General features: G+C 39.3%; 1 protein-coding gene across 6 annotated transcripts in view; it reads left to right on the plus strand.

Annotated features, from left to right (window-relative positions):
• TMEM170A (transmembrane protein 170A) overlaps window positions 1–15,123 on the plus strand; it is a 292,018-nt gene that overhangs the window by 121,294 nt on the left and 155,601 nt on the right. For all 6 annotated transcript variants that reach the window (XM_033941056.1, XM_033941052.1, XM_033941057.1 and 3 more), the window contains exon 3: window positions 2,023–2,194. In XM_033941056.1, the coding sequence (XP_033796947.1) occupies window positions 2,053–2,194 (142 nt within the window). In that variant the 5' untranslated portion in view covers window positions 2,023–2,052. The remainder of the gene's footprint in view (window positions 1–2,022; window positions 2,195–15,123) is intronic.

Consider the following 15,123-nt stretch of genomic DNA (forward strand, 5'->3'; position numbering starts at 1 on the left):
AATCTTTTCCAATTGGTTCTTTTTTATTAGCTTTATCATAATTCAACTTTCATTAGGTAATTTGGGCAGGGAGACCCATCAGGCGTAAAAATTGCACCTCTCCTGCCACCAGGTTCACTTATATACTTTTGCAGTGCCTAGTATGACATCACACCTGTCAACCAGTCAGCCAACAGAGAGGCCTTCCTTAGATATGAACAAAGAAAATTCCTTTTAACATAGTTACCAGGCTTAAGAAAAGTTTTACAAATTATACACAGCAATTTCTGAATGTATAACACAGAGGAAAAGTTTGAATCCAAACCCAGCTCTCTATCAGGTGCTTTGGAGAAAACTGACAGTCTGGGATTTCACAGACACTAAAAGAAAAAAAAACCCCATATATAACCTCCCCTAACTGGAAATTCCTATGTGGGCTAAAGGAGCCCACCCTTCACAAGTTTCTATGTTAGGCTAGCTGAAAGGTCAGATAGGTCAAACTAGATTTCAGGATTTCTTCAGGTTTAAAATATATAAAAATACAATTTTCAAAACCAATTCTATGTTTAATATACATTTACATTCATAATCATTCATGGGATCCCATCATCCATACACAAGCAACACTCATATTTCATTCATATCTCAGACATAGTTCATAATTCTTTAAAACATATAAAAGAAAGATTCTTCTCTACCCAGCATTGGAATATCAGGACCATCTGTTAATACTTAAGCCATGAGGTTTCATGACAATCCAGACAAAGAACACTAGAAACCCAAGCTTTTTTAAGCGGGAAACCTTCAGTATGTTTTACACCAAGAAGAGACTCAAAGAATGACAGAAAACAAAATGGAGTCAGGATTTCCTGTCCTATTAATTTTCTTTCTTCCACCCCTCTTAAAGTCAATCAATTTGTACCTTTGCTTAATCTTTTGTAAATCGCATAGAACTTCACGGTACTGCGGTATATAAACTGTTATTATTATTATTAATACTTCTTTAGATCTGGCTTAATGGAGTCAGATTAATACCTCTATATGATCTGGCTTAATCCAGCAAAATACATAAAAATAATATTATTATGCTTTTCCTTAATATTAATCTGTAATGTTTTTCTGGTCTTGGCTGCAATCTATATTCAGATTTTTATTTTTGTATTTATGCACCAACTTTTCATAAGTTTCTATTGGGCGTGGCCTTAACTATCACATATGCATCTAACTAGATTTACCCAGAACTACATGAAAAGGAGGCATCTCATATGTAGAAAAATCTACAACATACTCCACAAACATGTCTTGCACACTATCCATTCCATTACCGCATTATAGCACCCCCTACCAGCTAACCAGTTCCACTATTCAGTTGGCACTACCTGTTGACATTTTAACATAGACGGCGAGGGTTGAGGAGAGGATGGGGATCTGCTAGGCTACTAGAGATACAAGGGATTTATTTCTTAGGTCATGGAGGAAGAGAAGAAGGGGGATCTTCTAGACTCTCATGGTTTTTGTGTATCAGGGGCAGTAGAGGGAAGAGGAGTCTACTAGACTTCTAGGGCTTTGAGGTGCAGAGGGTGGTTTGGGTTGGATTGGGAGGAGGATGTACTAGACCACCAAGGTGACATCAAGGAGTGAGGGCAGGGGAATACAACCCACTATTATAAGATTTTCTGTGAAGATAGCTGGGTGATCAGTAAAATCAGCCAGGTGATGTGCCCATAAAAAAAGGTCCTGGGGAGAACTCTGTTATCATTTATCTTGTGCACCAATGTCCTTGCAAATTCACACAGCTTTATCTTCTGCATAAAAAACTTCTTTGCATTATGTGGCTGTAAAATTTACATAGAAGTCTCATTTCCACCCACATAACATTTCTGCATCCGTCTTTATGTATGCTTTCAGATTTGTGGTTTACAAAGCACTGGATTCTTATAAGTATTTTATATATTTTTATGACTTCATTTATTCACATTGTATATTTTTCTATTATAACTGCACATAGTAATTTTTTTTGGAAACTATAATTTTGTGTTTCAGATCTGGCAACACTGCTGCAGCAACTGGGGCATGGAGAGCAGTGGAACTGAAGGAGGCCTTGGCAATGATGTCAGCACCGGGCTTCTGCAGCAGATCCTGAGCCTCCGCCTGGTGCCCCGGGTAGGAAATGAAACCCTCTGCCCCAACACCAGTGCTCTCTGTTCCTTACCAGGTAAATAAAGCCTCAAGACAGCAGAAGTATTTCTTTTCATCATTTATCATTTATTAAAATTTGCTAACCCACCTTTTCTGAATGCATGTCATGGTGGTGTACAGACTAAAATTAAAAGGAAAGATAAGAATGCTATCATATCAATAGAAAAGTTGAGGGTACATAAAGCAACATTCATATCATAAAAGAAAACTTTTCTTAAAACTTTTTCGAACTAAGAGATAAAAGAAGCTGTGCAACTTTATGGACAGGATAGTGTTCCCATGCTCAACCAGTTGTTATATCTGATTTATTTAGTGGTTGAGAGAGTGGGAAGAGGTAGGACACTTTTAAAGCGCTTTATGCAAAGGCTTGAGTTGATGATTTCAATATACTTTTCAGTGGGTAGGTGTCGATATTACAAAAAAAGTTATAATTATCCTAGGACTAGCAGGCAGCATATTCTCACATGAGGGTGACATCATCCACGGAGCCCAGTACAGACATTGTGAAAAGTGACTGTCACTTTAAGTTTTAAGAAACTTTGCGACTGCCCACACCGCACATGCGCAAGTGCCTTCCCACCCAATGTAGGCTTTCGGTTCCTCAATTTTCCGCAGAGCGAAGAAGTGTGTTTCTCTGGACTTCGGTTAGCGTTGCCTTCGACCTGTATTGTGTACTAATCTGGCCTTTAACCATTATTTTCTTTCAAAAATAATCTTAAAATACCCTTTTATTTTATTTTCCCCACTCGGGTTTCTGCCCTTGTGTGGGTTGTTTTTTTGTTTTTTTTTGTTATTTTCATGTGAGGTGTTTCAGCCTTTGTAGGGACTGCTCATCCTTCGGTTTCCGTTTCGACAGATTTTTTCCTCACACAAATTAATCATTGAATTTAATCTTTACAACAAAATCTTTCTATCCAGATCGAAACTGTTGACGTGTTTTAAAAAGTGCTGTCAATGCCAGCAGCCTATTTCCATAACTGACCTGCATTCTGGTGTCTGCAGTACTTAGGCCCTGAACATCATATTGTGATAAGCGGACTATGCCTGCTAGGAGTGTCCCTAGCTCAGATTCTAGGTTAAGTCCTGACACAGTTCAGAATCTGCCTTTTTCCCCATATTCTGCCACTCTGTCTGAATTTCCTGCTAGGGCCAGTAGAGGGAGTAAGAAAGCAGCAGTGCTGAATTCCCATCCCCCTCTGAGTCACAAGATGAATCTCAGGAAATCCTTTTCACCTGAGGGTTGGGGGCGGGGCAGCAAGCTATTTTCTCTGAAGGCCAGGCTCCTAGAGAGACAGAAGGGAGAGGAACAGCAACAGGGAAGGTCGCAAGGCTCAGGGTTGAGAGCTCCTGATGGCAGACCAGCTCCAGAGGACATGGAGATTACTGAGGCTGAAGGAGAATTGCCTACCAGCCTGAGTGAGGAACCGTTGGCTATGGAATTTGAAACAAGCCCTGAAGCCAGTGTTGAAATGACTCCTGAATATACTCCCATGGAAGTTTGCACCACAAAAGCAAGTACTATTTGAATTTTGCTGAAGTTTGTTTTGGACTTTTCTTTGGATTGTGCTGTCTGAATTAATCTTACTCAAGTTAAAGAGGGGATTGGAAAATGCTAAGTTAAGCAAGGACTTTTCTTTTGGAAGTTTGGAAGTTTTCTTCCTTGAAAGTTAAATAATGTTTTTTTTTTTCTTGAAGCATGCTTGCTGTGCTGAGACAGTGGGGTAAGCCCCGTGTTACGTGGTGGGATAGCGGGCCTAAGTTTGGGCAAAAATAAGACCACACGGAGCACACTGTCCTTCTTGCCTCAAGCGGCTGAAGAAGCCAGTACTTTTGTATTGTCTGGTGATTTTGATTTTTGGGAGAAAAAGTGTTTTACTTTCCTGCTTTGATTAGGAACTCTACTTGGACTATAATTGGAATGAGAGTTTGTTTAAGTTTGATTTTTTTTTAGTTTCTTAACCAGAGACTTCTTTTTGGAACTTTGTGCTTGATGCTATGAAAGTTTTGTAATCCTGACAAGCAACTTATGTTTTTTCTTTATTTTGAACAATTAAATACAAACCTGTATTATTGTTTGAAGGCTGTCCTTTTTCTGAAACGAAAAAAAATAAGCTATCCTTGTGAGACATGAAGCAACTCACAAGAGTTTAATTGTGGCCAACATTCCCAGGCCCTCTGCCTGGAGCGTGCGGGTTACAATATGGACTCCTGCCTGCACTGTTCCACCTTGCAGAAGCACTTTCTAAAAGTTTGTCACATTCAACAGGAGTAGCTCTTTGGTTCAACTATGGACTCTGGGAAACATTCTGAGCAGCATCGGATGACATTCCTGCTTTGGGGAAGCAAGCCAAGAAGCCATCCTCTTCCCAACCAATGTCACAAGCCTCGACAGCATCGAACCCCCAATGCAGGCTTAAAAGTGACGCCACCGCTCTCCATCTCTGCAGGTTGTGCCTCCTTCAGGACGTGTATCCTCTATAAGGTCCACTCACCCCTAGGCACCCTGCTGCACTGATGGTACCGGCTGTTGAGCCAAGAGTACCAGTGTAGCTCGTCAAGGAGCAACTTAATGAGTTCTTCAAGAGGCAGTTTGGTGACATGTTTAAGTTGCATGCAACACCACTGTTAACATTGACTCTCTCAGTACCGACCCAGCCTAGCATCTTGAGGCATGAGCATGGGGCATTGACGCCATTTGTGAAAGCTTCAGGTTTGAAAATAATTCTACATGCAAAATGACACCAGCGCAAGGTTTTAAAATTATAACCAGGATTTATTGAATTATTGGTTCTATTTTCCCATTATTAGATCAAAAGAACAGCATAATTGCTTACGTTGCGCTCATGGGAGATCATCATCGTGGCCAAAGGCTGGCCTTCTCACAATGGTCTCGTTTTTCTATCTCATTACAGTCTATTATATAACTTTTGGTTTAGTGACATCATCAAGTTTGACGACCAATAACATTTCTATGGGTGGTCTCAAAGTTTAGACAAAGAAACATTCTTCCATGTTTAAAAGTTATACAAAGTTTTCAGAAAATTACTTTTGATTTCTGAATTAACATTATAACATTCAAGAGAATCTATAATTATTAACATGGTGCTGATAAATTTTCAGCCCTTCCATACTGACAAGTTCTGAGTCTTAAAGGAAAAAAACTCCTAAGCTGACAGATTCAAATTGCACAGCCTTACACAGAAATCTTACTCAGGAGAAAAAGGGGGGGTTAAATCCCCCTCTCCTCTTCCTGAAGCATGGGCTTCCAATGCCCCCCTTCTCCCTATTCTTGAGACTGACTCTAATCACTTCCAGATGTTGTGCTCAAGATTTTTTCTTAATGTTTCTGCTTATAAAACCATTTATATTTCCACATATCACATCCATGGGCCCCAAACATTCATAATTTCATTCATATCTTGGCCATTCATACTTCATACATTTTATATCTCAGTTTGGAATATGGAATTTAATATGCTTTTCCTAACTGGCCTGAGCACATCTGTTTTCAATTAGAACCACGAGGCTAAAGGCGGGAAGCTGAACAAAGAACAGAAACTATTCACTGGCACAAGATGCTGGCCTAAGACAGGACAGTTATAGCACATACAAAAGAACCTAAAACTGGACTCCATGTAATCATGTAATCATGATTTACACCATGATTTAGCTCAACAGCAAAGTACACAAGAAAACACCATTCTTTTCCTTATATTAATCTTTAGTGTGTTTTTTCTTCTGGCCTTAGCTACATTATATTTAAATGTTTTATTCACCTATTTTTCGTACGCTTCTATTTGGGCGCGGTCCTTAACTAACACAGATGTTTGTCTAACTAGAATTACCCAGAATCATACGAAAAACTGGCGCTACAAAAATACTGCACTATCATGCTTCTGACATCCATTTCAATATCGTCCCATTAAACAGCACGCTAGCCACCACGAGCCACGCGCCACGCGCCACGAGTCATGAGCCACGACTCAGTCCCCTCTTGGATATTACTGAATTTATGAAGTAATATTCAGAATTGAGCTCGTGGTCTTATCTGTGGCGCTGGGGTTCACTCAGGGTACGGTTCTTCTTATGGATCAGTGTGTCTGTGCAAGTATATTCTTTTAAATGCCAATTAGATAGCAAAAGCCAGAAAAATGTACTACCTAGGCCTGCAACGGCAGGTGCCTAGAAGATCTTACCCAAAGCTTACTTGAATTCTCTAGTGAGAATGCAAGCAAATCCCATCCACTATTCTAGATAAAACCCATTCAAGTGTACATTTATGTAAGTTGCTGTCTAAACCATATCATATAGGAAACTTACCATTCCAGTGGTAGTTAGACAGTCTGTTCTAGGTGCAAGTACAGTCCTAGAGCAGAGACTAACCTAGTGTCTGTTGTTTTATTCATAGAGGTATTCATGAAACTCCAGTACTTTTAAAGTTTAAAAGTCAGAAAATTTAGAGAAAGTATAGTTAAAGAGAAATAGAACCCTAGATTTCCCTAAGATAAAGTGAACCTCAGTATTACCTAATTTAATTAGTCCCTATGCTCAAAAGTGTTATGTTATAAAATTTTGGAATTCTATCAATAAAGTGTAAAATAATGCACAGTGTTAAGAAAACCCAAATATATGCTTAATATGGAAATGTACTCATGTGCAGATAATGCATGCACATCAGATATAAGTTTTCTTTTCCTGTGTGTGTTGCAGGAACTCATTTCTCAAATTTAAATTAAAATCATTAAAAGGACTGATGATATCAGCTGTTAAACCCAATTAAACAATATTGCGGCACTGTGTTACAGCTTAGAAGCTGCCACTGTGTATAGAAATACAGTCATATGAAATAAAATTTAAAATACAGGATACACAAAATATTTTCTGAGAACAATGCATGAAGACAATGATAAAGAAAATACAGTTATTAATACAATATCAGAATAAGTCTATGAAATTATGCAAAAGCATAATTAAAGTTCAGAAGCCTAATTCAAATGAAATGATTTAAAGTAACGTGGTTTAAGATAAAATCTGTTTTTTCGTTCAAAATTTTTTATATGAGTCCAGAAATGTCTTTTGCAAATAGTTTTAGCAACTTGTAAGGTCGGAGTCTCTAAATTAATTTCAGTGAAATTTAAATCATGGCTTTAAAAAGTTCATGCTGCAACATTTTCATAATTCAAGCTTGGCTTTTCTGTAACTATGGAACTGCTTTTTTCTTTACACCCGTACTGGTACAACTGAAAGGTAAGCACAGCTCATTAGTTGAAGACAAAGGAACACTGAAATTCCCGCCGAAAATTCAGCATCGGAATTTTTCTCTGTGTTCTCCACAGCTCTAGTGGTGGTATGTGGTACTGCTGATCAGTGTAAATCCTGGAAGGAAAGCACATGTTCATTAACAAAAGAACAAAGAAAAAAGAAACACATGGCACGTTATCACGTTATCCCCTCTGCAAACTGTACTAATTCTTGTATTGCAGAGCCACATTCTCTGTGTTGAATTGTTGAAAGGATTCAAAGAAGGTTCTTAACTGAAACACAAAACATACAGATTAAATAGACTTTTTTCAGGGTCCTGTAGTACCAAAATATGGCCACAGGAAAATTTAAACATGCAGACACATTCTCTACATGGTAAAATTAGACTTTCTTTTTTTCTAACATCAGGGAATTATTCTCAATTCCATATTCTTTATTAGGTTCCTATCCTGAAGAGCTTACTTGTAAAAAGTAAGCAAAATTTCAATTCCGAATTCATCCACTTACATAAAAGTTTATTATAATTGTTCTTTTCCCGTTAACCAAGGTAGCAAGCCCTTTGTTTCATATTTATTTCGATTTTCAAAAAAATATAGGTACTTAACCTCTACTTTTGTTAATCTTTTTATTTTAAACTTCCCAATTTAATTTTAAAATGTATTTAAATTTAATTACTCCCTAATCATACATTTTGGACAATGCACAAGTTTAAAAATACTTTATAAACCATGCAGGGGCACAAAAATTCATATTCAAAATTAATTTGAACCCTGAGATAAAACTATAAAGGCAGGGATTTTATTTTTCCCTTATGCACACTTGCCTGCTTTTAAGCATGGTATCTGTTTTTTGGAATAAATCTTTTTCTTTTCCACAAAATTATCCTTTCACTGTTGAATACATTCCCAAGTTCAGCAGAATTCTTTTCTCTTCTCCCATCTTCCCTATCGAACTTCTAATTAACACATTTCACAAGCTTTCTTTCCACATTCCTGTACATTCGTTCTACAAACTATCTCCCTGCTTTGAAACAGCCAAACATTTAAACGATCTAGCTATTCAAACTTTCTTTTCCTTTTCACTTCACTTTCTTGTTTAAAAATCACTTTCCAATTCCTTCTGATCCTACAGTTCTGTTCTTCCAATATTCTGATAACCTTTTTTAAAATATAAAGAAACAACATACAGGCTACATAACATCTTTTTAATGCATTCTTTGACATAGCCCTAGGCTACAAACAGCTCTGAAGCTACTAAAGTACCTCAATTGTTCTTAACAGCACAGATCTACACTACAAAAACAACATACACAAACTTTCCGGAACTCTAAACAGCATGCTGGTAAAGTTTTATCAGAGAGAGACCACATTGAATCCTGATATTCACACTACATAAGCTTTTCTTTTTTTCTACTACATCGGAAACAAATTTAAGCCACGGATACATAGGATTCTCATGTCTTGCTAAACTACCAGTTCTCAATAAACCCTTTTAATATGCAAAACAGACTTGCTCCGAGACTTCTCAAAAAAGAAGAATCAAATTCGTTAACTGACTAGTATATAAGCAAATACCTGTTGGAAAATCTGTAGCCCTGAGACAAAAGAACTCCATTGCTGCTATTCCCTCCCCCTCTTTCCTCACGTGATAGCTCTGTGGAAGGCATGGAGGAAAAAGGTGGGGGTGAAAATCCCCCATTTGCAGCCCGCTCTTTCAAACAAAGGAACAGCATAGAGCGAGAGGGGACTTCTTGTAAGATACCATTAACTTTTCTTTTCTTTTTCCAGAGACAAGAGAAACAGTTAGGGCAGAGCAAAAAAGACAGAGAGAGACAGAACTGGAGTTTAGAAAGACAGAGCTGAGAAACACAATTTCTTTTTTCTTTTCAAAGTAGTTACTTCAGATAGGCACTGAAAATGCAGAGGGAGACAAAGAAAGAGGGGGTACCCTCAGCCCGTTTTTTCAAACAAAAAGACGGGACAGAGGGAAACTTTTCAAAGTCAGATTAAAACAGACAGTTTTCTTTTTCACAGAGAGAAAGAGTTAGTTCAGAGACAAAACTTAGACACGCAGCCGGAGAATATATATTTTTTCTTCAAACTCAGTAACTTCTGGGCACTTCTATCTTAATTTTTTCCTTCTTTCAGACAGGCACTGCTCAGTTTAAAAGCCAGATGGAAAAATGCCAGCACTGCAAGGGATTTTTTTTTTCTTTCTTTTCACAACATTCTTTCTGTGTTACTTTTATTTCTAATTTTTTCTTTTTCTTTTTCCATTAATATTTAATTTCCACTAACTTCATATCCCTCTACCCACAAATTTATACAATAATGTACAGATATATACAAGCATGCTCCTTATTGTTAAATAATAATTTTTTATTATTATTTTTAATTAATTTTTATTTTTATTTTTTATTTTTTATTTTTTTTAATTATTTTTAATTTTTTTCTTTAAACAGGCGTAATACTCACAATTTTCCAGTCCCGTTTTATCTCTAATTTCCGCCATATTCCTGCGCAGCCAGTCAACCTGTGACTACCTTTTGTTACACAACCATGCGAAATCTCTAGAGTTCCTAGAGTTTCTATGAATAACCTATAAGCTTTTTCAAGGCGTCAAATTAGTTAGTTCCCGGGTTTCGGCACCAATTGAGCATGGGGCATTGACGCCATTTGTGAAAGCTTCAGGTTTGAAAATAATTCTACATGCAAAATGACACCAGCGCAAGGTTTTAAAATTATAACCAGGATTTATTGAATTATTGGTTCTATTTTCCCATTATTAGATCAAAAGAACAGCATAATTGCTTACGTTGCGCTCATGGGAGATCATCATCGTGGCCAAAGGCTGGCCTTCTCACAATGGTCTCGTTTTTCTATCTCATTACAGTCTATTATATAACTTTTGGTTTAGTGACATCATCAAGTTTGACGACCAATAACATTTCTATGGGTGGTCTCAAAGTTTAGACAAAGAAACATTCTTCCATGTTTAAAAGTTATACAAAGTTTTCAGAAAATTACTTTTGATTTCTGAATTAACATTATAACATTCAAGAGAATCTATAATTATTAACATGGTGCTGATAAATTTTCAGCCCTTCCATACTGACAAGTTCTGAGTCTTAAAGGAAAAAAACTCCTAAGCTGACAGATTCAAATTGCACAGCCTTACACAGAAATCTTACTCAGGAGAAAAAGGGGGGGTTAAATCCCCCTCTCCTCTTCCTGAAGCATGGGCTTCCAATGCCCCCCTTCTCCCTATTCTTGAGACTGACTCTAATCACTTCCAGATGTTGTGCTCAAGATTTTTTCTTAATGTTTCTGCTTATAAAACCATTTATATTTCCACATATCACATCCATGGGCCCCAAACATTCATAATTTCATTCATATCTTGGCCATTCATACTTCATACATTTTATATCTCAGTTTGGAATATGGAATTTAATATGCTTTTCCTAACTGGCCTGAGCACATCTGTTTTCAATTAGAACCACGAGGCTAAAGGCGGGAAGCTGAACAAAGAACAGAAACTATTCACTGGCACAAGATGCTGGCCTAAGACAGGACAGTTATAGCACATACAAAAGAACCTAAAACTGGACTCCATGTAATCATGTAATCATGATTTACACCATGATTTAGCTCAACAGCAAAGTACACAAGAAAACACCATTCTTTTCCTTATATTAATCTTTAGTGTGTTTTTTCTTCTGGCCTTAGCTACATTATATTTAAATGTTTTATTCACCTATTTTTCGTACGCTTCTATTTGGGCGCGGTCCTTAACTAACACAGATGTTTGTCTAACTAGAATTACCCAGAATCATACGAAAAACTGGCGCTACAAAAATACTGCACTATCATGCTTCTGACATCCATTTCAATATCGTCCCATTAAACAGCACGCTAGCCACCACGAGCCACGCGCCACGAGTCATGAGCCACGACTCAGGCAGCAAGGTACAGATCTCCATCAAAAGCGTCAGTCTACATCGCATCAATCTAATAGTGGACAACGATGTTTACTATCGAGGCATTGATCCTCAATGTCACAGTGATGCTGTCCGTCAAAACATAATCGTTTTTCATTGAGGCATCGAAGGGTTCTTCAATGCATCTAAGCTCTTCATCAGTTAGACGCTCTGGATCTAGACACCATCAATCAACTTTGCATCATTCCCATAATTCTGGGGATAAGAGAGCACATTGGCTACCCATCACTCTTCGCCTCACCTTTAAAATACTCCTCCTCACCTTTAAAACAAAAAACTCTAACCAACCAGCATCCATAAATAAACTTTTGATCCCATACTCATCATCTAGGGCCCTCCGATCTAACAATCAAAACCTAGTTTCCATACCATCAATACGCGAACTGTTATACGATATTGCTCGCAAATCCTTTTCAGTCATCTCCCCCTCTCTGTGAAATGCCCTCCCATTAGATCTTCGATTAGAGAACTTTCTTGAAAAATTTAAAGCCAAACTTAAAACTTTTCTCTTTAAAGATGCCTTTACTCTTTAGTACCAGCTTCCGCTTCTCAAACCTTTAATTCATGTGAAGCCTTGAAACAAACACTTCTTCTGAAGCGATCCCCATCCTAATGTTTTGTCACTCCTCATTTACCTTCCTTTTTTATTAATTTTACTTCGATGTATTTTAAACAACCTTTCCCTTCCCAACTTCCCTTTTGTTCCATGTACGTCAATGTGAATTTGTCTAGTATTTTTAATATTTGATAAAATATTGCTTTTATTTACCTATTTTAATCGCTTCACTAGACTTCTTTGTGCCGGCCCCAGAAAAAACCTAGAACAAAGGACATCAATTAGATCTAGTAACTTTTTCCACCAAAGAACTAGTCTATCCCAAGATTCACTGGAAGCAAGCCACTTGGACCGATTCTTTATGGTCAGCCCACCGATTATGTAACCAACCAATCCCAAGGAGGCAAAAAGGAATAAGAACGTGGTAGCCACCAGAGGTCTGGTAAATCCAGTGGAATTTTGATCACATTATGATATTACTTCTAACTCCGCTTCAGATTCCTTTGCTTTCAGGTCAGCCACAGGAGGCACATAGGGCTGTCCGCGGCTTTGAGTGAACGCTGAAGCAAGATGGAGGAGGGAGCTGGCAAGACATTAAACAGCTGAGGGCATGGACACTGAATTGTCCATGAGCACGAGTGGGGCCGCACAAAACTCGTCACGGGGCGACAGGTTGGACACCCCTGCCTTAGTCTATGATGAACCGCCTAAGGAACTTTTCAAGTTACCTTTACACAATCTGCTTAAGGAGGCCCTTTTTTGAAACTGGCCTTTTTGGTCACTGCAGCTCCAAGGAAAATTGATTCTCTGTACAGAATTATTTCTTGCCCGGGATTTGACAGACCATAGCTACAGCACCAATCGCTGCTAGTAGAATCAACCCTCAAGAAGTCCTCTAGTACCAGAATTTACGCCTCTGCACCACCAGGGCGTAAGAGTCGTATAATGGATAAATTTGGTTGTCACCTCTACCAAAACTCAGTGTTGGCCAATAGAGTGTTAAATTACAACTTCTATATGTCCTTCTAGTTTAAACATTTTGTAAAGAAGTTGGTGGACTTTAAGCAATATATTCCCCCAGAACATCTTGAGGACTTTCAACAAATGACTCCGAACCCAGGAAGTATATGGCCCGGATGGCATTTGATGCATTTGAGATGTCATGCAGAGCATCCGCCATGTCCCTGGCTATGAGGCATCTGGCTTGACTATGAGCTTTAGACATGGATATTAATCTCCAGGATCGTCTAGCCCAGTGTTCTTCAACCTTTTTACACCCGTGGACCGGCAGAAAAAAAAGAATTATTTTGTGGACTGGCAAACTACTAGGACTAAAATTTAAAAACCCCGTTTCCACCCCATTTCCGTGAGCTCGGTCCCCACAAATCATCTGATCCCATCCACACAAGCCTCAGTTATGATTTTATATTGAATGTATTTTATTAAAGTATAAAAAGAAACAATATTCTGTACAATTGTCATTTTATAAATACAAATAATTCAGAGCAAGGATCAACAAAACCCCTGTCTCCCCTCCCCTTCACATATATCCCCTCTACTATCAAGAAAACTGAACAAGCTAAATTATTACAGAATGCTACACAGAAATATCATGCTAACAGAATACTGCAGTCACACATGACAGGAATAGTTTTAGGGGAGTGCAACTAGGGCAACTGCCCCCTGGTCAGAGAGCGCCCTAAGCCAGCTGGAAGCTAAAGAAGCACTGCCTGGGTTTTGCAGTCCCCAGTTATGTCTAACACCAGCTCTAACAGGTTATATATTTCAAATCTGATATATTCTAATCACAAAATAGAAATAAAATTATTTTTTTCTACCTTTTGTCGTCTCTGGTTTCTGCTTTCAATCTTCTTTTCACTCTCTTCCTTCCAGCATCTGCCCTCTCTGTCTCTTCAATCCAGCATCTGCCCCTTCCATCCACTGTCTGTCCTCTCCCCCTTCCATATGGTATCTGTATTCTTTCTATGCCCCTCTCCCCTTTCCATCCAGCTTGTGCACCCTCTCTCCTTTTTACATGATTCATTCCAGCTTCACTGCTCTCTTCATTTTTATCTCTCCTACACCAGATCTATCATCGTTGTCCCTCTCTGCTTATTTTTCTGCTGACCCTTTCCTATCATCAATCTCTCTATTTTCTCATGCCTGTGTCTCCCCTTCCCCTCCTCTAATCTCTCTGCCAGCTGTTTCCTTCCTTTTTTCCTTCTCCCTTCCCTCCTCCTCCTGTCCAGCAGTAACTCTCTTCCCTTCCTCCCCTCCCAGCAGCATCTCTCCAGTAGCAGCTGTCCCTTTTTTTTCCCCTTGCCCACAAGCTTCCCTCCAGGTCCAGTAGCAGCTATCCCTTTTTTTCCTTTGCCCAGCAGCTTCCCAGACTCCTTTCCTTCCTCCCCTCCCAGCAGCATCTCTCCTTCTCCCTCTCCAGTAGCAGCTGTCCCTTTTTTTCCCTTGCCCAACAGCTTCCCAGACTCCTTTCCCTCCTCTCCTCCCAGCAGTATCTCTCCTTCTCCTTCCCTCCAGGTCCAGTAGCAGCTGTCCCATTTTTTCCCTTGCTCAGCAGCTTCCCAGATTCCTTTCCCTCCTCCCCTCCCAGCAGCATCTTTCCTTCTCCCGCTCCAGTAGCAGCTGTCCCTGTTTCCCCTTGCCCAGCAGCTACCCAGACTCCAATAGCTCTCCTTACTTCTCAGCGCAGTGATTCAGGAAGGCAGCCTCGGGTCCTTTGTTGGGTCGCGCCGCCTCTGAGGAAAGAGGAAGTTGCATCATCAGAGGCAGCCGCGACTCAGCAAAAGCCCCGAGGCTGACTTCATGAATCGCTGCGCTGGGAAGTAAAGGAGAGCTGCAGAGAGGGGAGAAAGCCACTGTCGGAGGCTCCCCAAGATCTCTCTGGCCCAGCGCAGACTTCAGATGTTGATCTTGCCGGCCCTGCACGGACCGGCAGGAAATTGAAGGGAGTCAATCTTGTCGGCCCTGTGCGGACCGGCAAAAATTTCCGGCAGTTGAAGAACTGTGGTCTAGCCAACATTCCATGTCTGATGAAAGAGCTTTATGGGGCTAGAGTAGAGGCAGCTACCCAGAAGCTCACTCAACACGAGCAGAACTGGTGCTCTTTGAA

This window comes from Geotrypetes seraphini, chromosome 4 (assembly GCF_902459505.1).
Source record: "Geotrypetes seraphini chromosome 4, aGeoSer1.1, whole genome shotgun sequence".
NCBI lineage: Eukaryota > Metazoa > Chordata > Amphibia > Gymnophiona > Dermophiidae > Geotrypetes > Geotrypetes seraphini.